Source organism: Phlebotomus papatasi, chromosome 2 (genome assembly GCF_024763615.1).
Source record: "Phlebotomus papatasi isolate M1 chromosome 2, Ppap_2.1, whole genome shotgun sequence".
NCBI classification, from domain to species: domain Eukaryota; kingdom Metazoa; phylum Arthropoda; class Insecta; order Diptera; family Psychodidae; genus Phlebotomus; species Phlebotomus papatasi.
The window spans coordinates 28067450-28092934 of record NC_077223.1 but is presented as its reverse complement, the minus strand read 5'-3'; the positions used below and the strand labels follow the sequence as shown (position 1 = coordinate 28092934).

At 34.3% G+C, this 25485-nt stretch overlaps 1 protein-coding gene across 1 annotated transcript in view; it reads right to left on the bottom strand.

Moving 5' to 3' along the window:
- Positions 1-5415: 5415 nt before the first annotated feature.
- Positions 5416-25485, bottom strand: part of LOC129803324 (membrane-associated guanylate kinase, WW and PDZ domain-containing protein 2) — a 33590-nt gene continuing 13520 nt past the window's right edge. Inside the window, exons 3-7 of the mRNA XM_055849779.1 lie at positions 20405-20543; positions 15052-16945; positions 6677-6862; positions 6416-6614; positions 5416-6346 (exon numbers count right to left, since the gene is read on the bottom strand). Of these exons, the coding sequence (XP_055705754.1) occupies positions 6084-6346; positions 6416-6614; positions 6677-6862; positions 15052-16945; positions 20405-20543 (2681 nt within the window). The 3' untranslated portion in view covers positions 5416-6083. The remainder of the gene's footprint in view (positions 6347-6415; positions 6615-6676; positions 6863-15051; positions 16946-20404; positions 20544-25485) is intronic.

The window sequence follows — 25485 nt, the reverse complement described above, 5'->3', positions numbered from 1 at the left end:
CGTAGCAGCATCTTAAAATTTGACACCGAAATTGATCGGTAGGGCAGTAGGCCCATCGAAACGTTTAATATAGAGAGCAAAAATGTAAATACTAATCATCTGGAATTGAACAGACGTTGAACAATCTTAAAAAAAATCAGTTTTGGTGAGGAATTGTCAAATTAGTTAATTATTGCTTTAGTTTCCTTAACATTTCGTCATCTTTCTCTTCTATATCAGTTATTGAGCCTAGAATTTTTTGATTCAGATGATCGTGTCCTGAAACTGATATTGCTTTGGATATCGATTTTGATTAGTTTTGTAGGCTAGTTAACAGTTTAGGCCTAGCTTAAAGTGATTTTTGAACCAAATACTGTAATAATGTTTGGTTGGCGTCCGGATTTACTAATTTTATAACTGGATTAAGCATGGATATGTAGTCTGATCACTGTTATACGGTCTACGTAATGTTCTTTAACCGTTTTCTTGGACAAAAATCCATTATTGATACATATTTTGCATATGCGTGTGTATTTTGATTAATTTAACCATAATTTAGGATGTAAGGGAAAAATACCGGAAGTGATGATGGAAAATGCGTTTATAACAGCCGGATGTCACAATATTGCAATCATATTACGGTAAATAATCCGTAAAATAAAATTTAAGACCAAAAAGTTGCGTTTCAGAACAAGGGACAAAATTGTACCAATGCATCCTTTCTTCAAAAGGCTGTAAAAATACATTAGTACTGTTGCCAAAAAAAATTATCAGGTATATTTTGTAGCTTTATAATAGGGCTTTCCAAGAAAAAATTTGAGGCTAATTATAAATGAGATCCTCAGATATTAATTTTTTTACGGAGAACTCTGAAACATTGATACAATTTTGTCCCGCACTGTATAAAAATGTTTATTAATTGCGAAGAGACTATTTCAAAAAACAAACTTAATTAAATTTGTAATAAAACTGAATAGACACTAAGCCATAAGTTTGCCATTAAATGCGGTGAAAAACCACCATTCGTTTTTCAGGTGTATAACAGGGAGTGTTAAAATTAAATTTTGTTCAAAGGGTTCAAGTTGAAGTACATAAGTGTCTCATGCTTTGCGAAATGCTCGAACTCGTGACTTCGATGCTATCTCAAAAAATCAAGGGGGTTATATTAGGATGAAAATGTGTACACTACTTCCAGACACTTCCACAATTTGTATGGAAGAGCCCTTTACACTTACAGCATTTCGAAATACTCCCAAAAATGCTTCAATACTTCCAGCACTTCTTGCACTTCATGCACTTCTCATACTTAGGAATCAATAATTTGTTTAATATTATGAAAAATATAATTAAGAAAACTTTAAAAATTCTTAAGAAATTTATTTTTACATGTATTTTCATTAAATCTTAATATTTTATGATAATATTTTAATAATAATATTTTAATAGCAGCAGATATTCTTGTATACTAACGATATTACATTATTATCTGTAATTTATGACCAACAGAATTTCATTCTATGCATTTTCTAATGGCCTCTACACACTCTAAAAATTTCTTGTCACATTTGAAAAAGTTATTTAATTTACTCTGCAAAATAGATCATCCGACAGCATAGCGGTCAGATCAGTGAAATGTTTTTAGGGTTATTCTCGCAACACCATGCACCACCACGCTCTTATTTCACTCCCGTTAACCTCAAAGACTTCATATCCGTTCAACCACAGCACAAGATCCGGCAAATCCTCTACTCCGGAATTGGATAGAGAAGTCTTTGATTAAAGCTACCACTTAAAAGTACCGTAATAACCCGTAATACAGTGTATCAAGCTTTTAAAAACATCTAAGCTTTTCTAAATAGCTAAAGTCGATCGAATTATTATTTTCCAAAATCTTAATAATCTCTTCAACCTCTTCAATTGTCTTCCACTCGAATACCCACAATATTACCGTCAATATTGCCAATATTTCCCTCAATATTAGAGACCGTTTAAGATAGAGTTGATCTTTTCAAGAATAAATCTCTATATCGAAATTTTTCAAGTCACTTTTCAGTCATTTAAACATGATCTAAATAAAAAACCCAAAATGCTCAATGGAATGGAATGGAAGTCTATCATTTAGGCCTTTCCAAAATTGGATTAACATTAAATACTACAAAGACACCTTTTCGTTTCTTACGTATTTTTGCCACTCGAATTTAAAATCTGAGCTAAAAGTAGCGTATAATCTGTAAAATTCGGAATTAAACAAAGAAGACTTTATATTCGGAAACTCCCACTTCCAAAGACTTCCAAGCACTTCATTTTCAGCTGTACACCACTTCCAACCCTAATATCTCCCCCTTGCAAAAATACTTTCGCATCATTTATCAATTTTATCGGTTCAAAACCTATTCAAAAATTACTCAAAAGATCGTCCAAAATAGTAGACTCCAGCTAATTCGGTTCTTTTAAGATAGGGATGTTTTTTTTTAATTCGGGCGGCAGTTAAATTTATATAAAAATGCAACAATTTTGAACTTATTTTTGTTATTGGATATTCATTCTCTTTTTTCTTTTGCTTGAGTGAAATGACTTACGAAGATTACTCATTATTTTTATTTTATTTTGTTTTTGCGCCTGGAATCTAGGCATAATCGTTTTTTCCTGTTTTTTAGTAAATACTTAAGCGGCTATAGCTTCGATTTTATTGAACCGATTTTATCCTTTTTCAGGGAAAAGTTGTTCTACCCTTTAGATGCCCGAGGGTTGTGAATTTTTTAATTTTAGAGAATATTTCTGATTAAATGGTGCTATTCCAATGAAAAATGAAATCAGTACTTTTTTAGTGCATGACTAACTGTTTTCATGTGCTTCTATCGCTTCCGCCTTATCGACTTTTCTTTATGTTGGTTCCAGTCTGGACTGTTTTCCGGATTCTTCACCGTGTTCGATAAACAATAAACAGTCGTGACAGGAACCAACACAAAGAAAAGTCGATAAAGCAGAAACACATGAGAATAGTAATTTTTTCCGCTTTTCAAGATTTCTTCTTTCCATTTTACATTGGAGTAGCATAATTAAAGATGTACCAGTACCGGAGTCAATAAAGCAACTCTAATATTGTGAAAAACTATTAAAAAAGTTAATAAAATAATAAAAAAAAACATAGAAAAATTAGGAAGCAGTAGTTTAGGTCTTTCAGGCTTCGCAAGCATTCCGCCTTTAAACACTTTATATTTTTCCGTATTTCCGAATCTATCACCAAGCTCACCAAACTTTACATGTTTCATTTGACGTTAATTCGGTTTCAACGGTTTCTTGCACACCTCTGCTTTAGAGCGTGTAACTGACCAACTACCACTGCTTCCACGTTATCACAACTCATAAACTGAGAAAAATATTTTTTTAAGTACACATAACTTTTAAAGGACTTTGCTATGGGAAACTAAAGTTTATTCATACGAAAGGTCTTGAAATTTCGAACAAGTTTGAATTAGTTCAGACAGAATTTTTATCACTTCTAAACTCACCACAAAATGCCACAACAATCTGTATAATTTTTCCACGGTTGAAATTGTAAAGCTCGTAAAGTTTGATCATGTTTGCGATGTCTCCCCATCAGAAGATCTCACTAAACTGACTTCTGATTAGCAATTAGCACAAAGAGTTTCTGAATTAGAAGCAAGCACTTTAAAATAAACAGGCAAAAACTTTAAATATTTCCTACTTAAATTCATTTTATATTTCAGTTTAACCACAAAAGTAAAAGTTAATACTCACCTTTTTTGTCAATGTAATTAGAATATTGTGTTTGTTATCACAGAGTATAAACTGAGAGAGTCAATTCGCTGTGATCCGTGACTCTCATACAACTGCTTAATTTTTGATCTTAAGGTGATAAAAAAGGAAAGTTAATATTGAACTTAGGGATTCCTTACTTTCAGTAATAACATAACCTTCCTGATTTGAGAGCTCTCTCCAGTTAAAATTCTTCATGTATATCAGAGGTACGCACGCTACGCAAGTAGTTCTGTCTGAAAATTCTCAGGACAAAAAAGGCTCGGGAATTCACTTCTATGGCGCAGAAAAATTGCATACCCGTAGGAGATAGCTTTGTATGCATTTTTGAGCATTTCGATAATGATTTTATAAATTATAGCTCCCAATAGTAGACAATTCATATCAAAATCGTTCAGACCATCTTCACTTAAGCCGGGACTCCTTATAATTGGATTAACCAGTAGAAGTGCACATACCGAAAAATCGATTTTCGATATTTCGACGTCAAGTCTGAAAATCGTGAATGAGCCTAATCACAAGTAGCTTTTGATTCTCCAATAGTGTCTTGGATGAAAGGTAAATGGAACTCTATTTGCACATAAAGTCGTTGATGTTCGAAGAATTCAAATTCAATTTCGAATTTTCATATTAAATTTTCGAACAATATGGGGAAAATTTATCAAATATCACACTAAAAAGCTGGCAAAAGGGTTACTCAGTGATTATGGAGTAATTAAGTAATAGGACAAGAACAGCAAGCGTCGTTGTTCTGCTTTTTTGCTCACAACAATGTGAAGACCGTCACATTTTGACACTTGAGAACTTCGAAATTCGAACAGGATGTATCTCATCATCCACCTTGAGGAATTATCAAGAAGTAAGAAAGTCTCTTTTTTGGAACTTTAAATAGATTTTCGAATTTTTCAAGATCTACTTCTGTACAGAAAGAATCTTATCATCCACAAGTAGATCTTGAAAAGTTCGAAAATCTATTCGAAGATCCAAAAAAGAGACTTTCTTACTTTCAGATAATTTTGCAAGGTGGCTGAGATACATCCTGTTCGAATTTCGAAGTGCTCAAGTGTCAAAATGTGACGGTCTTCACATGTTGTGAGGGAAAAAAAGAACAACGACGTTTACTGTTCTTGCCCCAGTATTTAATCACTCCATAATCACTGAGTAACTCTTTTGCCAGTTTTTTACTGTGATATTTGATAAATTTTCCCTACCTTGTTCGAAAATTTAGTATGAAAATTCGAAATTGAATTTGAATTCTTCGAACTTCAACGACTTTTTGTGCAAATAGAGTTCCATTTACCTTTCATCCAAGACACTATTGGAGAATCAAAATCTACTTGTGATCGGGCTTACAGCTTTTCGACAAGATTTTCGATTTCGAATGAATTTTAGTCGTCATTAAGATCGGCAACTTTATGGCTTCAAATTATTTTGAGATATTTTCGTCAAAATGTTCCATTTTGACAAAAATTTCACACAGACGACATAACGGTAAATCGAATTCTTCTTTCAAGTTTTTTGATATTCGGGAATATTTTTGTATTTTTTGAATTTCGCGAAATGTTTATTAAACAATTGATTTGGGAAACAGAAGTGAAAGCTTTCAGGAATCTCCCAGGAAATATTTATCAATTTACCTCAAAAAACTCTTGGAAATTGATCTTGTAATACATTTTATTTATTTAAAAAATCTTTTAACAATTTGTATATTATCTTAAAAATTATAGATATACTGTAAATTTTTTTTCTTCGATTCTGACCCTCTGAATTCTTGCAAAAAACTTTAAGGCTCTTTTATATATCTTTTTGTTTTTGTAAATTGTACAACATGCAAAAATAAAAAACGTTTAAGTATACGAAATAAATTTTTTCATGCAATCCACTATCTCAGTCAGTCTTATTGCATTTTTTCTGAAGAATAATTCTAAAAAAAGATCATTTTGTGAGAGATTATAACATTTAACTTTGCGATAATACCTTTTTAACTATTTAACTGTTATTTGTTTTCTTGATTTTTTCTTTTGTACAAACATTTCACAAAATACTTGCTTTAAGTACACTACGAAATTCTCTCAATATTGTGAATACTATTGGAGATCTCTTTGAGATTTATTGGTGATTCTTTTTTTTCTTACTAATTTGTGATATATTTTTCTCTGTAAAAAAGAAATTTGTGGAAAAAAATCTAGAATAAACTACTTACGACACTTTCTTTCTTATTTGCTGAGAATCATTTGGCCCATTACCAGGACCTTCTTTTTTTTCATTCAGACAATGCAGTGTGGACAGAGAGACCCAAAACGTCTCCTGTGCCACTTTCAGAGTCATAATTGGGGATGATTTGAGACACCAGTGAAGCGAGAATCAATAAAGAAACCATCATTCTTCACTGGTGCCTTCATTTGTTGATTCGGCAAGACTTGCGGACTGCCAATTGTCAGTCGAACATGCAATCCTGATTCCTTGATGAGATTCACCACATCCCCATGACTCATCCCAGCAATATCAATCCGATTCACTGCCACAATACGATCACCAACTTTCAACTCTGCGCATCGATCTGCTGGACTTCCCGGAATAAGTTTTCCTGCACAACAAGCAAAACCCCGCCCCCTCAATAATCACTCTTTAACATTCTGGGAATATTTTGACTCACCAATTGTTGATCCATAGTACTGACTGGTGGATGAAATGATAACAAAACCAAATCCCTCATTTTCATTGCGACTCACAATGACATCATAGGGATAGATTTTGTGTTTCAGTGGAGTCTTTCTCCTCAAAATCATTGTCACTTGTCCCCGAAGGGCAGCTTCGCCCATCAATTGCACTACTCGATGGTGAGAAGCATTAACCTGAACATAAATGACCCCTTTGAAAAAGAATCCCAGATTCTCTAAATCACTTCAGAACTCACCACATTCACCCCATCAATACTGAGAATTTCATCTCCTGTCGAAATTCGAGGATCATGATCGGCAGAACCACCCGGAACAATATGACCAACAGTCACTTGGGAACCTTCCTCAGTTCCACCGACAATCCTAAAGCCAAATCCCAGAGTTTGGCGTTCCAATGTCACCTCGGAAAGTGCATATTCATCCTGAACCCACAAAAAATATTTTGAATATAAATAAATAAGAAATTGATAAATTTTACTTTATTCTAATTTTATAAATTGATTTGTTTTTAAATTTCTTGTGCGTTCTGGAATATGGTTTTCAAGTTCTAAAAACTCTCATAAAAGGTACTTTTAAACATGGATAGGGCCATTCGTCTTTTCCCAACATTTCGTGTCTGTGATAAAACATCTTCGCTTTCTGTTTCAAATCTCCTACGAGTGTCTCGGCTAAAATATAGAAATGCTTCATTCACAGCTGCGAGGTTTAAAATATTCGAAGATTGGTTTCGAAAGCCAAATGAAAGACATTTTTACTTCTCGTTTAGAATACTTTCTGTTCGTACTGCAACGTTTAATTTCCCCCTAAACAAAGCAAAAACAGATACATTTTGACATTTGAGACAATTCGAAATTCGAACAAGAAATACTTCGGCCACCAGTCTGATAATAGTTAAAGTAAAAATGTCTTTTACTGCTCGAACTCTAAGAGAGAGCAGTTATAATCCACTTTTTTCAGCTTGTGACACGGCTAGAGGCCAAAACGGTAAGAGATATCAACTATCAGTCTGCGACGACCCGCCCATAAGTCAACATTACAGTAGACTCTCTCAAATTTGGGCATTTGGGACCAAAATGTCACCCGAAGTTTAATATTAATATTAAAAGTCACTTCAAAACTAAGACAAACCACTGCAAATTTACGGATATTTGCTTCATTCGATAATCAAAATCAAACTTGAAAAATGTCAAGAAACTTTTTTTTAATTTAACTGCCGCCCGAATTAAAAAGTAGCCCAATCTTAAAAAAGCCGAATTAGCGAGAGTCTACTGTATCTAGGGAAGACTTTTTTTTTTCTTTTACCCTCCCACCTCCTGCCTACCCCTCCAAAACCATGTCTTTTTGGTTTTTTTTCGAAAACAGTTCCTACGATTTTTTTCATTTTTGGATATATTTTAGAGGTAGTCAAAACGAATATTTCGTCCTTGGACACCTATGTTCGAAATCCATTTCGATATTAAATTTTTGAAGATCAAAGTTTAACCACTTTGGTGGGCCTAGTTTTCAACTGATTTGCTTAAATTTGGATATTTTTGAAAGATCTTGAAACTTCCAACCTGACTGCATTAGACTTAATCAGTAGTGAATCGGTAATATATCCATAAATTGGTGCCTGTCTCGGATTTTTTTCTTTCTTCTAGAACCTACTTTTCTTAAAGAACTTCTTATTTTGGAATGTTTTTTTTTTATTTATCAATGTAATCGGTATTAAAGCTGCATCTACCCAAAAAGCATACGAAAAGAAAATGCACGAATAGCTCTTTCTCGTGAGTTCGAGCACTCCGCAAAGCTGGGACACTTTGCCATATCTTTTCGCTTTTGAAACAGATCATCGAATAAATTAAATTCCAGCTGTGAGTAAAATTTCGCTTCATTCGAAAGTAAAATAAAGTCAAATTGAAGAACAAAAAATCAGACCGAATTTCCCACTTTGACTTCAGCATAGATACATCTACGGTCGAAATATAGCACTGAATATGTTTCTCAGCGATGTACTGTCTGCATTATCGACTTTCTTTGTGGTGGTTCCTGTCACGACTATTTGGTGGTTTTAGAACATGGAGAGAACTGAAAAAACAGTCGAGACATGAACCAACACAAGGAAAAGTCGACAATGCAGAAGCACTTGAGAACAGTGAACTGTTAAAAAGCATTATACATCGTTTTCATTGCATTAGCACCATAATGTAGGGGAAAGTGCCTATGCTTGATACCATTGGAAGCTTCGTAATGACTAATTTTTTCCTATGTTTTTCAATAAATGTGACTCCACAATATATTTTAAAAACTGGCAACTTTCCCATAGTTTTTAAGATATGATTGAGAACAGTCACATATATTGTGATACATAGAAAATTTAATCATTACGAAGCTTCCAATGGTATCAAGCATGGGCACTTTCCCTACATGTGTTTCTTTTTTAGAATTTTACTGTTCTCAAGTGCTTCTGCATTATCGACTTTTCTTTATATTGGTTCCCGTCTTGACTGTTTCTTTTCAGTTCTCTTCGTGTTCTAAAACCACCAAATAGTCCTGATAAAAACAAACACAAAGAAAAATCGATAATGCAGAAGCACTTGAAAATAGTAAAATTGGTAAAAAATGTTAATTTTTCATTGGAATAGCACCATAACGAAGATACTTTCATTTTAGAATTTTACTGTTCTCAAGTGCTTCTGCATTATCGACTTTCCTTTGTATTGGTTCCTATAACGACTTTTTGGTGGCTTTAGGGCAGAAATTCAGTAAAATGCTCACTGTCACCGTCAAAGCCTCACTGTATTTCGTTAATTTACGCATTATCATTGCAATTCTTAATAATATAAAAAAAAATTGAAGAAATAAAACAGTGAGCATAAAAACTGTATGAAAAACTTTACCAAAAAAATCTTACAGATTTTTGCTCACCGTTTATCGTATTTTCCTTTTAGGGCAGAATCACATTGATAATAAAATGCTCGCCATAGCCTCACCGTATTTCGTTAATTTACGCATTTTTATTGCAATTCTTACGTAAATTCTCGATTACCGTATTACCTTATCTCATAATCGGTGGCACTAGGTGAAAATTATATTAAAAAAATTATAAAAAAAAAATGAAGAAATAAAACGAAAATGCGATAAACGGTGAGCAAAAAAACTATAGGGGGAGGCTTTGATCGTTCGCATATACGCTACCTTCGGACACTTCATATTTCTCCCATATTCCTTTATGAATCTGGCATATGGCTTTATATTGTAATAGCTAACCTTAAATCCCATCTTTCCTGAAAAAATTGAGAGTCTAATCCTTTTTTCCTAGTTTCAGGAAGCAAAAAATAAAAACAGGTCAAAAACTGTAATTTTGCTGTGCAATATTTCATACGATTGTGCAGAATTAATATCACTTTTCTGAAAAACTACTATCACAGAGGGTAGAAGGGTTATTAGGAATCAGATTTAAGTAAAAATCTTTTAGGCTGAACAGACACTTTTTGTGGGTGGAACAAAATTCACAAACTTGACTCAGATTCATCGATCGCAAATAGAAGACTGCTTCTTTCAGATATTTTCCAGGAAACTTCATTTTAGATACGATCCCTCATATTCACATCTATTGTAATCTACCGATTTGATCCATCACTAAAAAGGAAAACTTAAAAATCGTAAAATTGATAAACAAGAAGTAATTTGACTCAAATAGGTTGCAGTTGAGTAATTATTAAGCAATTTTGCATTTCTTTGATATAAAAATATTTTTCAAGCTTGCACAAACTGAATGTGCAATGAAAGAATCACATCTGTAATAAGCTCATACAGTTTACAACTGGTTTTTGACAATCTTTGACATAACCTCACTATTGTGTTGTTTTGCATGACAAAGAAAAGAAACTGTCCGTAAGAAGATGTTTTGTGAAAATTTTAGCTTGTTCACCTGCTGAAGCTCAATATCTGTGCTAAATCCCGATTCCTGCAGCTGCAGGAACAGAGAAATCTTCAATGATGCACATTCAAACGTTTTTGTGCATATCCGGCTCCGTGGAGGAATGGTGGAATCTTGTGTAGTCTTCTCGCTTGCAGAGTTTTAGTCAATTTTTAGCTTTAAAAACTTATTGATTCGTGTAAATTTGGTGATATTTGGACTTTTCAAGAAAGTATTCATCAGATTTAACCGTTTCCGGAGTGAAATTCTCGTAGAATCAAGCAAAAAAATGGTTTTTAATGTCAATAAAACATCTCTCAGAAAAGTTCCAAAAAAGTGATATTAAAATGTTTTATTCCTTATAAAAATGGGTTAATCAAGTAGATTAGAGTTCCCTTTAAACAATGATGTGCAACTTTTAGTGTCCGGTGCAAAATTTACGGTGAAAATGGGGTGTTCAATGATGGCGTGAATCGTGTGCGATAATAGAAACTTGATTCATCTATCGGATAAATCGCCATTAAATTTTCATTTTCCTCTGGAGGAAAATCTAAGGATTTCCTGGGATTATGTTTGGTGGGATTATGAACCTTATAAGTAAGACATTTTTTTGGCATAGTTGGAGAATCCATACGGTTTGCATGGTAGTCAGAAAAAATCACTGAACTTGAACATCATTTTAGTATGCGAAAGTTCAAAGCGTCCCCCTAGTATTAATTTCTCTTAGGGGAAAGTGACCATGCTTGATACTGTAAAATGATGTCCAAGGTTTGTGATTATTTTCTGATTAAAGGTGTCTACACATTGGAGCTGATTTCATCAAGAATTATTTCAAGAATTTTTTAAAGAAAAATTCATATTTTTGAAGGAATTTTTGAAGAAAAATGCCTCCACATTGGGTTTTTTATTTTCCATCAAAAATTTTTTTGACAGATTGCCATCATTTCCAAGTCTCTACCTCTTCTGACTGTTTTTCACGAAAATTTGTTGTTTCACTACTGGAAAAAGTGAGAAAAGCGTTTGGTGAAGTTCCTTGGGATAGTATTTAGTGAATTTGTGAAGAAAATCTTCTAAATATGCAAGGGAATAGTATTTTTCTGGAGATGTCGTTCCTGGTGGAATCCAACCCAGCCTTGAAGGAACATTTCCTGTGATTTTCCTCCAGAAATTGCCGGAAGTTAATCCATCTGTGTATTCTTGAGGTGTTCCACAGTACAGTGGCCTCGTACTCCATGGATTGCAAGATGGATGGAAAGGAGAAAATTTACGGGCACTTTGGAATCTCTGCCTTGGTTACCAATCAAAACAAGAGCTAACCAGAGCCACCGAGGAGATCTCAATGCAAACGAGAACTGTCCGGAGCTACCAGAAGCCATCACTTGAACCCCCAGAAGAACATCAGAATGATCTTTTATATCATTCACTTTCTCAACCACTAGGAACTCTGTGGGATTGCTTCCTTTCGAGAACATCAGAACTGGATAGCCACATGCCTTCAATTCCTCATGTCAATGGAACATGGAACCCAGTAAATAAATCAGTAGTGGAATTATTTTGGAACATCCATGGAATTTTCACAGGAATATTCTTCTATTATATTAATTTAAAAAAAACTACATTTTTTACATAATAGAGATCCTTTATGTATTTTTTTTAAATTTATTAAGGGGTCCACCTGGAAGATGTTTGCCCTGCCTTTATGTAATTTCTAATGATTATTTATTAAAAATTCCTACTTTTAATAACATAATGAAATGTAAAGTACAAGATTCAAAACTCGATTTTTTGGGAGTCTTAAAGTGTAATTTTTGGAAAATACTCTTAAGATCTCATAAAAAAATCCTCCTGATATTGATAAAATCCTTTCCACAAGCGTTAAAAACTTGAATGAAACTTTTTACTGATCAAAAAAGACAATAAATTTCAAAGGTTGCCTCTTATTTGAATTTTAATGCGAAATTAAAATTGAAATAAATTTTATTTAATTTTTGGGAAACTGCTCTTAACATATTATACTAGATTTTTTTTTAGTTCATTTATTTTAAACCGCTTGTATTATATTATAACATCCCCACATCAGATATATTTTCCACTACTAAAAATAAGCAAACCTAAATATTTAAAAATTCACGTAATCTTCTAAATTAAAAGTCCTTTACATTGCATTATGTTATTAAAAGTAGGAATTTTTAATAAATAATCATTAGAAATTACATAAAGGCGGGGCAATCATCTTCCAGATGGACCCCTTAATAAATAGAAAAAAATTACATAAAGGATCTCTATTATGTAAAAAATGTAGTTTTTTTTAAATTAATATAATAGAAGAATATTCCTGTGAAAATTCCATGGATGTTCCAAAATAATTCCACTACTGATTTATTTACTGGGTTCCATGTTCCATTGACATGAGGAATTGAAGGCATGTGGCTATCCAGTTCTGATGTTCTCGAAAGGAAGCAATCCCACAGAGTTCCTAGTGGTTGAGAAAGTGAATGATATAAAAGATCATTCTGATGTTCTTCTGGGGGTTCAAGTGATGGCTTCTGGTAGCTCCGGACAGCTCTCGTTTGCATTGAGATCTCCTCGGTGGCTCTGGTTAGCTCTTGTTTTGATTGGTAATCAAGGCAGAGATTCCAAAGTGCCCGTAAATTTTCTCCTTTCCATCCATCTTGCAATCCATGGAGTACGAGGCCACTGTACTGTGGAACACCTCAAGAATACACAGATGGATTAACTTCCGGCAATTTCTGGAGGAAAATCACAGGAAATGTTCCTTCAAGGCTGGGTTGGATTCCACCAGGAACGACATCTCCAGAAAAACACTATTCCCTTGCATATTTAGAAGATTTTCTTCACAAATTCACTAAATACTATCCCAAGGAACTTCACCAAACGCTTTTCTCACTTTTTCCAGCAGAAAATAACAAATTTTCGTGAAAAACAATCTTGAATCGTGATGGTTTCCTTCAAGAATTCTGTCAAGAATGACTTTGATGAATTTTATTCCAATGTGTAGCCGATAATTTCTTTCAAAAATTCTTGATGGAAATTTCCTTCAATTGGATATGATTTTTGAAGAAATTTGTCTACACATTAGACAAATTTTCTTCAAGAATCCATCTTTTTGTCAAAAATTCTCACCAATGTGTAGGCAATTTTCTTGAAGAACACTTCTTGAAGCTCATTTTTGATAGAAATTTCTTATAATGTGTAGACACCTTAACACATAAACCGAAGCGATTCTTCCACTATGACAAAAAAATGTCTCACTTATTAGGTTCATAATCCAACCTCAAATAGTTCTTGGAAATCCTTAGATTTTCCTCAAGAAGAAAATGGAAATTCAGTAGCGATTTTTGTACAAGTTGGGTCCGGGGCCTTCCTGTATAATAATTGATTCGACAATTCGGAGGCCTATTTTCACTGCAAAAAATTCACCGGATACAAAAAATTGCACATCAATATTTAGACGGAACTCTAATCTATCTGCTTAAATCATTTGTAAGACTGGTTATTAGTTTTAAAATCACTTTTAAGTAATTTTTCTAAGCCATGTTTTTATGACATTAGGGCGCTAGCGAAAACCATTTTTTCATTTTGAGTCCATGAAAATGTCACTCTGCAACCTTTAAATTCAGGCAACAGGGTTGAAGATTATGTGAATTGTCGATAAAATTGGCGGATTGCAATATGTGTAATTATGAAATAATCACATCTAAAGATATAGTTGCCACATTAAAATTATCATTCATGGACCCTTCTTAAAATATAGGATGGACACAAGTAGAATTTATGAATTTGTTACCACCCACAAAAACAGTGTCCACCAAGTAAAAATATTTTTACATAAATATTAGTACTGATGACCCCTCTATGTGCCTATGATACTAGTTTTCGTGAACAGCGACATTAATTAAGAAATACTTATGAAATATCATGTATCGAAATTACAGTTTTGGGCCTATTTTTGATTTTTGCTTCCTGAAACTAGGAAAAAAGAGCTAGGATCCTAATTTTTTTAGGAAATGTGAGGCTTAGCACCAGCTATTGAAATATATTGCGATGAGTCATAACTATTGCTTAACATAGGAAAAAAATAGTTATTATCAAGCTTGGATCGTATCAAGCATGGTCACTTTCCCCTACAGTTTTTTTCTCACCGTTTATCGAATTTTCGTTTTATTTCTTCAATTTTCTTAAATTATTTTTACCTAGTGCCACAGGGTATGAGATAAGGTAATACGGTAATTGTGAATTTGCATAAGAATTGCAGTGAAAATGCGTAAATTAACGAAATACGGTGAGCATTTTACGGTCAATGTGATTCTGGCCTTAGAACAAATACGGTGAGGTCTGGGGAAAACAGTCGAGACGGGAACCAACACAAGAAAAGTCGACAATGCAGAAGCACTTGAGAACAGTGAACTGCTAAAAGACATCATACTTAGTTTTCATTGCAATAGCACCATAATGTACATGTGTTTTTTTTTAGAATTTTACTGTTCTCAAGTGCTTCTGCATTATCGACTCTTCTTTTGTATTGGTTCCTGTCTCGACTTTTTGGTGGTTTTCGAACAAATACGGGGAAGTCTGGGCAAAACAGTCGAGACAGGAACCAACACAAAGAAAAGTCGATAATGCAGAAGCACTTGAGAAGAGTCGTAGACACCTTTCCTGTAAATTTCGTGTAATAAAAAAGTCACTAACCTGTACAGAAGGTGCTTGAAGGAATCCCCCTTCGCCTGGTGATGGCTGTCCGTACTTCCACATGGGCGGCTGATGTGCACTGGAATGACTTTCCAGCGGACTGAATCCTGCCCGTCTCCTATCCAAAAGATATTCACTGACTTTCCTGCTGGCTCGTCCATTGACCTGCTGCCAGTTGTACATATTCCTCTGTTGCTGCTGCATGTACTCCATTTGTTGCCTATTGAAGTCCTGGCACTCGAAGCAGTAGCAGGTGTCCTGATGGTAGGTGGGTATTGGAGCTGCCATTAGGGGCATTGGTGGTGGAGCAACACTACCAAAATTCGACACTGGTGCATTGACATAGAAATCCGTATTAATATGATCGTAATTATTGAGATCGGATTGACTTGAGGCAAAAGTCTTACTGGCTGAATGTAGCCTATCTTGATGATATTTGTCATGATTGGGATTTATATTGGCTTCTGATAGGCGATCTGTCAGGGCCATAACCATCTTGGGAAAGGGATCAATGTAGGGAATATCATTATTTATGGAATCATGATCGGCAAAACTGGTATTTGACTTGGAATCTGCAGGAATTCCCTCTTTTTCCGTCACCTTTTCAACCCCTCCGGAAGCTTCATTGTCATTTGTATTGAGCTCATTGGAGGGTGTCTTGGCCCGGGCTCTTGTATCCACGAGGGGAGTTTTTGGTCTTGTTGGCAAAATTTCCTTCTGTTGAGTACTATACAGATCAGCTGTTGGTGTTTTGCTCCTGTACAATCCTCCATCCTTCCCGTACCTGAACAATCCATCAGGATTCTTTCGCAGAGTTTTCCTCTCTCCCAGGGACGCAGCATTTTTATTGGAATTCCCACTACCAGGTGGTAAAAATTGTCCACGCTGAACTTTGAGAACTGCCTCCTGACTCTTGGGACAATCTTTGAGAACTTGCACAACTTCCCCATGAGACATCTGCTTGACCCCAATCGAATTGATGGCCAACAGAATGTCACCTTCCTGGAGATTCTTGCAACACTGCCTATCCAGAATCTTCTTCACCTTCTGCCCATAGGCACTGTCAGCTATTGTAAACCCAAATCCCATGGCACCCTTCACAATGCTGATACTATGCACCTCTGGATCCACCTTTCCCTCCACTGGAAAAAATTCCTCACCCTGCAACCGTGCCAGGGGACTCTTGGCACTCCCACCCATGGCACCCGGACTCACAGGATCTGACATATCCAGGAAATTGTAATTCCCATCCATATTGAGATCCATGAGAATTCTCGCCTTTTCCGGATCACTATTGATCCCATCGACAGCAATTGTGGTCACCACTTCGGTATTGGGATCATTGGGATCAAATGGCAAAGGATATCCCCGACAAACCTCAAGTGGCACCGTTTCTCCCGGCAAAATTGATTGAAAGACATTCACCATGTCATGATGGGTGAATCCCAACACACAAATATCATTTACATACACCAAAACATCTCCCATTTGCAACTTTCCATCCAACCATGCCGGTCCATTCGGCACTATTGACTTTATCTGCAGAAACTCATCCACATTGTCATCCCCACCGACAATTGTGAATCCCAATCCACGAGAAGATTTCAGCAGAGTCGTGGTTATTCGTTCTCCGCGCAATTCAAGAGGATTTCGCGTAAAAATGGGATCTTTGCTGCCCGAAGGACGACTCCTCTCGAGGCGTCTCTTGGCCTCTAACACCGGATTCTCATACTGAGTCCGACGATTGACATGATCAATAAAATACGTTCCATACTGCGGATCATGGATTTTTTCCCATCCATACGGCAATTCATCGTCCAAACAATCCTCCAGGGATTTCTTCTGGAACTTCGACAGACGCGGATCCAACCAGTGAGACGTACCTGTGTTGTGACTGCCAAAATAAAGCCAAGGTAATCAAACGTTACCATTTCTTGCTTACTGAACAATTGATTTTGGTCGCATCTCCCATTCAATAGTCAAACAACTTGTTAAGAAAAATGAGGCATTTTGCAAAAAAATGATGTGAAGGGGAAGGTTTTCAAGTTTCGCACACACTCTGACTTCGAATTAGCTGGCTCATCAGCTGATAAAATCGATAAAATTGTAAATTAAAAGATATTGTCATAGATAGGTCAAATTCATTTAAGAAATACGGGAAAGTTGTGAAGTGTTCGAAGCCAGAGTAGTGTAAATTAAGCTAATTCAAAACCTGCTCCAAATGGAAATTTTCCTCTATTCCAAATGGAAACGTCATTGTTTTCATGATAAATACAGTACTAAATTACTATATTTATATATTTTCTATACCTCAGTTTCATTATTTAGTTAATTTTGCTCCAAACAAAGCGAAAATCCATTCATATTCACGAATTTTAATTTGTTAATTTCACAGAAAAATTAAAAGTGTCTTTTTTCACCATCGAATTCTTCATCGATCGACCATGTTTTCCAATGAAAAACACAATGAGGTGATTTTGTTTTATTCGTTTTGTTTAATATTTATATGTCATATTTCTGGCTAATTTTAGTTAAATTAAGTGCTAATCTTTATTGGTAACGGTACGTGAAGTTTTTAAATGAAATTATTACCTATTTCGTGAACAAAAAAGGTTTTTCTGAAGTGTCTGCAAATGCTGCAATAGGAAACCCCGGAAATATCATGTTTTTGGAGAGATTTTCTTATTGTTTTAGATGGGAAAGGAGAAAAGTACAAATCCTCCACTCAAGAGCAATTCAACAAGGTTTTGGAAGCCTTTCGTCGCTGTTTCACTTACACTTGTTTGTCTCCAATTACAAAATTTCCCTTGTCTCCATTTGGATTAATATGTTTCCAATAGAAGCATTTTACGCTCGCGTATTTTTCGTGTATTTAAGAAGTTTTCAAATTATATTTAAAGAATTTTTACTAAACAGTAACATTCTAGAAGAGTCAAGGAGCACATTTATGTAATTCTCTTCAGAAAAAATATGAATTTAATGTGTTGAATCTTCTGTCAAAGTTAAAGCGTCTGGAAATGGTTTTAGATTAGGACATTTACCCTATGTGCGAAGCCTTCTCCCTTCCTCTATTGACAGGATTAAATTGGACGGTTATAGGATACCGGTTAGGTTTGGGACAGGGGTAGCGTGGGACAAGGCGATTTTCTCATTAATTTTTGAAATAAAGGGGATTTATCCACTACTAAATCGTAGTCAACATTAAGATGTATCTTGATTAAGAGAATGGATATCCTCTGTTTTATTGTTTTAATTCTATGAAAACTTTCTTAAAAATTGATAAAAATTGTATTTTTTGATTTCTCAGTTTTGCTCTTTATATTTTATATCAGCGATATATCGCTCCTTGGAAATTACAAGGGGCCAACTCAATCAGAGCCATTTTTCAGGAGACAGCATGAAAGATTCAACTTTGTATAAATAATTATCTCAATTACGTATGTTAATAAAAACAATTTAATTCTTTTCTATTTGTATGAGCATTATTATATAAACATCGAAACATACATAATTTTACCTTTCAAAATATGTTTTTTATGAGTTATCTCTTTGTCATTCTAAATGATGCGCAAATTTTCATGAAATTAGAATGGCACGGGGTTAACTTGCTTGAATTAGTCCCTTGTTTCACAAAAATTTGAACGATAAATCTATTTTGTGCCCCTTGACTTCAAACAAAACCGCGCAAGCAATCATAAAGAGTAAAATTTTGAAAAACTTTTCTAATAACGAAATTTATTGACTCATATCATCTGAAATTCTATTAAATTCTCTATCTAAGTGCATTAAAACCTCAAAATCGCCAAAAAGTTAGTTGGCTCCTTGTAATTTCCAAGGAGCGATATAGTGTAGCTAACTAAAAAACAAATTTGTCGCTTAAAATTCAAATTAAAAAAGAGAATGAAGGAAAATATTATGAAAATTGACGCGATGTCAAACTTTTCGTGCATAAAATTAATGTAACTTTCTGCAAAGCGAGAAAAGCACAGTATGTATAGACATAGAGTCTTCCAAATTCTAAGACTTGGGGATATATTTTGGCATTTCTTACTTCCCAAATAGGAACGATATTTTGAAAACTAACAGAATTTATGTGAGATTAAATTGTACTTTGAATAAAATGCCCGTGCAGAATGGTTAATAGTTGGCGGAATCCTCGTAAAAAACAAGGAATGCCAAGCAGAATAACGCGAATTTAATCTAATGTCATCTAAGCATTATAAGACTTTTTTTGTCAAAATTGTCAAAAATGCTCTATCGTCAAAAAATGGCAAAATGGAACATTTTGAAACAAATTGTTTGCATACGTGTATGCAAATCCTGTCATTGTCAAAATGCTTTATTTAGACGAAAATTTCACACAAAGATTCTATTGGCCTATATACAAACTAGAGAAATTTATGTCCAATTTGAAGCAAATTTTCTACGTTTGTATAGGAAAACCCGGAAAAATGTCAATTTTTTGTAAAAAAAATTGCCATTTTGACAGAATTTTGACATTTCTCCCCAAGTAGCGCAGGTTATTTTCTTCGATAAATCTATTTTTGACTAACTAATTTACATTACTTTAATATCCAACTTTCATCAGAAGTATGCGAAAAATAGTGTTTTCAAATGAAACCTAGCTCAATATAGCCCCACTTCCCCTTACTGAAATTTCGTAATACTACAAACCCTCTTCGCAAATCATTGAAAAACTTTGCAAATAGATCAGCTAATATTGCCTCGAAAATGAAAATAGTGTAAAGTATGCGAATAAATATTTGTCATTAACATAGTGTGCATTAGAATGGTTAGCGCAATCACTGGAATTGAACGATTTGGCACGATTTTTAGTACATTAAAGCGTATCTGATCTTTAAATAAATATATAAATATTTACCTTGGGAGAAAGGTTATAAAAGTGCTGAAATTAAGCATCATTTATCTGTTCATTTAACTCCATTTTCTTCACAACTTTTTTTTTGGTCAGGTTTCACGTATCAATGAGAAAGATCTTTCATTTTTCGAGCTCTTTAATTCGTAAATAATTTGACCAATTAATTTCCTAAAAAAAAGCTCGTGAAGTTTTGAGATAACCAACTGTATATAGAAGAGAGAATGAAAAGGAGTCAATAAACCAATAAATAAAAAAAAGAGTGACACCGAGTGCGTATTTGACTCTTACAAAATCGCGTTAAAAGTAAAAGTTTTCTTCACCTTCGCCTCATCAACGTCGGGGACGAGAATAAATAGAAAATTACACCTTGCGTAGAATTTCATGCAGAGCAAATGAATAAATATATTATAATGATAGAATATGAGGGGATTAGAAAAAGCATGTTACAAGCATGTTAATTAATTTAATACTCACTCAATGAAGTAAACTTCTCCACTCTCTGTGTAGGCTTTCTCCCATTTGTAGGGCAATGGGCCAAGACCATCATCTTCATCGTCACCCAAAATATTGGATCGATGATCTAACACGTCATTGTAGTAATTTGGTGCATTCCCTACAAAAAGATAAAAGCAAAGAAAGACATTAATTGTTTTAAGTGAAAATTTGCTGGCAAAATATTCTCAATAAATTTTTATCACAAGTATAAAAAATGTCGATGAAAGTTGAGGTGAAAACTACACTTGATCTCGAAACTCAATCTCACTCATTGATCATCGTTTAATATTACTTATATTCACTCTCTTGTCTCCCATTCGGCCGGTTTTCCATGGCTCTGGAGGCTGGCAAAAAGAAGCTGTGGTACAAGATTATAGAGTACAGTGGCCACTAAAATAATAGAGTCGTCCCAAGTTGCAAAAAAAATCCCAAAAAGGTTAAAGTGATTAAGGCCATAATATTTATCTAATTGAGGAATATAATCGTTTAAACTTTAGGACAATTACATTGAATTTCAAGTCCTTTTCGGTACCATCAAGGTCCCTTATTATTATATTTTCTCTAATGTTCGCTTTTTATTTCAATTACTTAAGAAAATTACAATTACTATCTATGAAGTATGAAGGGATATTAGATAAAATTAGAAAATAGACGAAACAAAAAAAAAAAGAGATGACAAAGCGCCTCAGCTTTGCGGAGTAGTCGAACTCACGAGAAGCAGCACTTCGTGAATTATCCTTACTCATCACTCATGGTTTTTAGGTGCATACCAGTTTTCTACCAATTAAATTGATTCATAATTAAGAAAACCATTCCGAAATAGAAAATTGCGTGTTTTAGAATGATTTGGCACGAGTTACAAGAATACGGACAAATAAAAAAGTAAATTCGATTTACTTTACGGATATTTTACCGATTCAAAAACAACATCCCAATTTAAGTAAATCGATTTAGAAGTAGGCCCTACAAATCTTCGAAAATTCTATATCGAAATGTTTTTCGATCATAGGTGTCTGTGAACGAAATATTCACCTGGGTATGAATTCTGAGATACGTGAGTCTTTCACGTAAGAAACTCACGGTTTTTAGATCGTTTCCTGTAAGCGTTTAGTGAAGCTTTCACAAAAAGTGCCACGGGAAATACTAACAGAAGCTAAGAATTCACATGAAAGTTTTTACGAAAGCTTGACAAAATGCTTACTAAAGGTGATCTTAGAGTCGTGAATTTCTCACGTGAAAAACTCACCATTTCAGAATTCATATCATGAACCAACCTCAAAATCATATTCTAAAATGAAAAAAAAAGGAGCCGTTTTTGAAATAAACCAACAAAAATGATTTTTGAGGCGTAGGACGTAAAAAGAAAAAGAAAAAAGACTATCCAAGATGGGACACAATGGATTGGGGGGGGGGGGGTCATCGACGACCGAAAGTCGATATCTCTTACCGCTTGGCTTCTAGCCGTCTCACAAGCTTTCAGTCATATAAATATTTTTTTTTGAAAAATATTCGATAAAGATACTACGCGTCATCAACTAATTTTTTCGGTTTTCGTACATAATTGGTTCTAATGATACAGGCACATTTCTGAAGTTTTATTTATTTTAGAGGTTAGTCATCTGTTACCAATGTTAACAATTAGTCAGAATACCGACAAATATATCGCGATTCATTTTTTTTTCTAATAACGAAGATGATGATTTTTATACCAAAAAAGCTGTAGGGGAAGGTGCGCTACCTTCGCACAACTCAAGCTTCGTACAACTTAATTGTTTTTATGTCCTTAATGGATGTAACCCATGGCCCTTTTCAGGAAATTTGAGGCATTGCATTGGACTCGCAATTAAAATATAATATTATAATGGGTCAAATGAATTAAAAATATATTGAAAAAAAAATAGTTGTTCAAAGTTTGAGCCGTCCGAAGCTAGAATGCCTTTCCCTATATACGGAGAGTACTATATTCGCACTCTAACTTGAGAAAATAATAAACTAAAGAACATCGTTTGCTTGATGAGGACTACAGCAAACATGCACTATCGAGAATAACCCGAAAAATTAGCTAAGATGCTTCAAAAATGGCGATTTCGATGTACAGGGCAAAAATGCTAAAAGTAATTGGTAATGCCTATCTCCAAGTGGTACTAAAAGTGTAAATACTATCTGCAAGTGTTAAGTGGCAGTAAGATTGCAGGAGTATTAAAGATGCCTCGTTCAGGTATTTTCAAGCATTTGCATGCATTAGGAAAAATCAAAATGAAAGAAAAAGAACTCAAACCTTTACTTCCGAAATTTTTCTTTTTTGGTATAAAAAAAATATGTTTCTAACATCGGATTGGTACAGGTGATGAAATATTGATGTGGTTCGAGTTTCCAAAACCCAAAATATCGTATTTTTTACTTGGCTAAGCATTAAAATTGTCAGTAGGGTAAGTGTGCCAAATTCCGGCCAGCTTGCAATTTCGGCCATCTTTTTTGTTCCTCGAATTTCCATGAATTTTTAGTTTTACATACTCTGGAGATTATACAATGCAAAAGAATAACAAAAAATGTAGCTTCGACAAACGATATGACGTGAAAAAGGCATTGGAAGAATTCCGGAAGGGCAAAGAACTATGAGAATGAAAGTGGCCGAAATAAGGCACCAAAGCTATGTCAACATTTTTATTTATTTTAAAATGTATTAAGAATGATTTTAGAGTAAATAAAGACGATAAACTGTCTACAAGGTTCTAAGCAACACTCCTTAAGTAGAAGGAATAAAAAGAAATCAATTTCCATTAAAGATATTACACTTCAAACTTGAGACTTTGGCGCTTGCGTGCAACTATGCCGAAATTTGGCACACTTACCCTACAGCCTAATTGTTTCGGAAAGAAGTTAATGCTCTGCGTTTGGTGGGATCGACGGGGAATCTTACATTACAAATTTTTGAAATTGAACGAAACTATTTATGACAACATTCCAGTAATGAAAGAGTTCCCTGTTTGACATGCAGCGACGACGGTGGCGGTCCGCCAAATGTTCAGAAAGTGGTGATCACCCTGGAGAACTACTGCTTCAACCGCGTTCGCTTTTTGTCACGCCCTTAAGGATTTACATTAAAGCGGACCCTATTCCGAACACGTTCGTTGTCCGAATACGTTCAAGTAGGTGACAGAAAGTTTAGCTCTTTAAGAACGATACTTTAAATAAAGCATTTTTGCAATTCTTTACAAATATTCCGTCTTTTATTGATTAAAAAGCCAGAATATTTGTTGATGGCACTATTACGGGTGCCTAACCGATTCATTCCCAATTAAGACCGATGAAGCCATTTTGAAAATTTCAATGCTTTTCAAAAGAATCCAAGTAAATCAGAATTTTTCAGCAAATTTATTTATCTCCTAATTTTAGAAATGATTCTATTATTTTAGCGGTCACTGTATAAGTCATACTACACACCAATCAAGTGAGAGAGAAAATCCCACAAGTATATATGTGTCTTCTTTAATTCTCCCTTATACATCCAGTGTATCAAAACCACCAGAATTGTTCGCATAAGACAAGGTGGAGCACAAGAAAAACAGAGAAAGAAAACATTCAATTCACATTTCAAAAAACCACAACAACTCCTCACATGGAAGACCTACAACAAAATCTAGTATGAGAACTCGATAAGTAATTTTATTCTTCACTCATTTGCAATTTTCAACTCTTTCTTTTTTTTTGCTCTTATCTTCCATCCAGCACCTTCAAGAATCTTCTTCTCTTACAAAAATCACTTCACAGTAACTAATTATTTCGTGAATTTAAGTGAATTTTCCTAGCTTCATTCTTCACCATCTTGTTCTTCACACAATTTTTCCCTTACTCAGAAAAAAATTATCGCGAATTTTGACCCCTTCTCACATGTCTAAATAGATATAAACTAACATAAAATCAATGTGCAGAAAGGCACTAAACGTTTACAAAAGACCATTTGAAAATTATGAATGAGTGAAAGCAAAACAAGTTGACAGGCTAGTTTTGTGAAAAATACACAACATTAATATATTCAGCTGGGAGACTGAAAAAAAAGAAGAAAATATGGAAAATATGCATAATATGAAGGAGAGTAATCTGAAAGTTGTGATTTTTTTCCTCTTCTTTCTTAACATGCTTGTGCTATTACAAAACTGCACAGAAATTAGTGGGTTGGAAAGCATAGTAAGGGTCTTGGTTTACAACTTGATTGAGTGGAATTTTAATGTTTAAACTTCCTTCGAAAGACAATGATAATATTAACGTCCAGGTAGAAGATGAAAGATATGAGATAAGATGATATGATAAACATTCTTTCAAGTATTAGTCATACTCCTCCAAATTAGGAAGTACAAGTGACTGCAAGGCATAGTGAGACGCAATTATGTGATTTTGATATAAATTGATATAAATTTTCAATTGAGATTAGATTTAGAAAGAGAAAATGTGAAGGGAAATTAGTAAAATGCTCGCATTCGAGCTTACCATGATTTTTCTTTGCCATTGTTTTTAGATGGGAATTGCATTTAATTTACAATTTACATATAAGCAATTAACCTATAATACAGTGACTAGGAGACAGCATAACCGAGTTATCACACTTCTCAGTCAGTGCAATCTTACTTTAAAACTTCTTGATTAAATTTAAGATACGAAGATTTATTGTCATGTAAACTCTTTAATTTTAATTCACTTTGGGGGGAAAAAGCCGAACTTGGCCCACAAAAAATATCATAAGGGAAAGTATCTCATGCTTTGTACGATCCCAAGCTTCGTAATAACTTTTTTTTCTGTGTTTCTCAATAAATTTGACTCATCCAACCCATCCAACACATACTTTAAAAACAAGAAAAAAGTGCCCAGTTTTTAAATTATATTGCGTAGTATTTATTCGGAAACATAAGGAAACCAGTGTGATTCGATTGTGAGTTGAATATTGGGGTAAATAATCGCGTATTTGGGTAAATAATTGCAAATATTCGAGAAAATATACGAATTCAGATAATCGAAAAGGCATTATCTTCCACCTTAACAACGATAGGGGAAGTGTGCCAAAT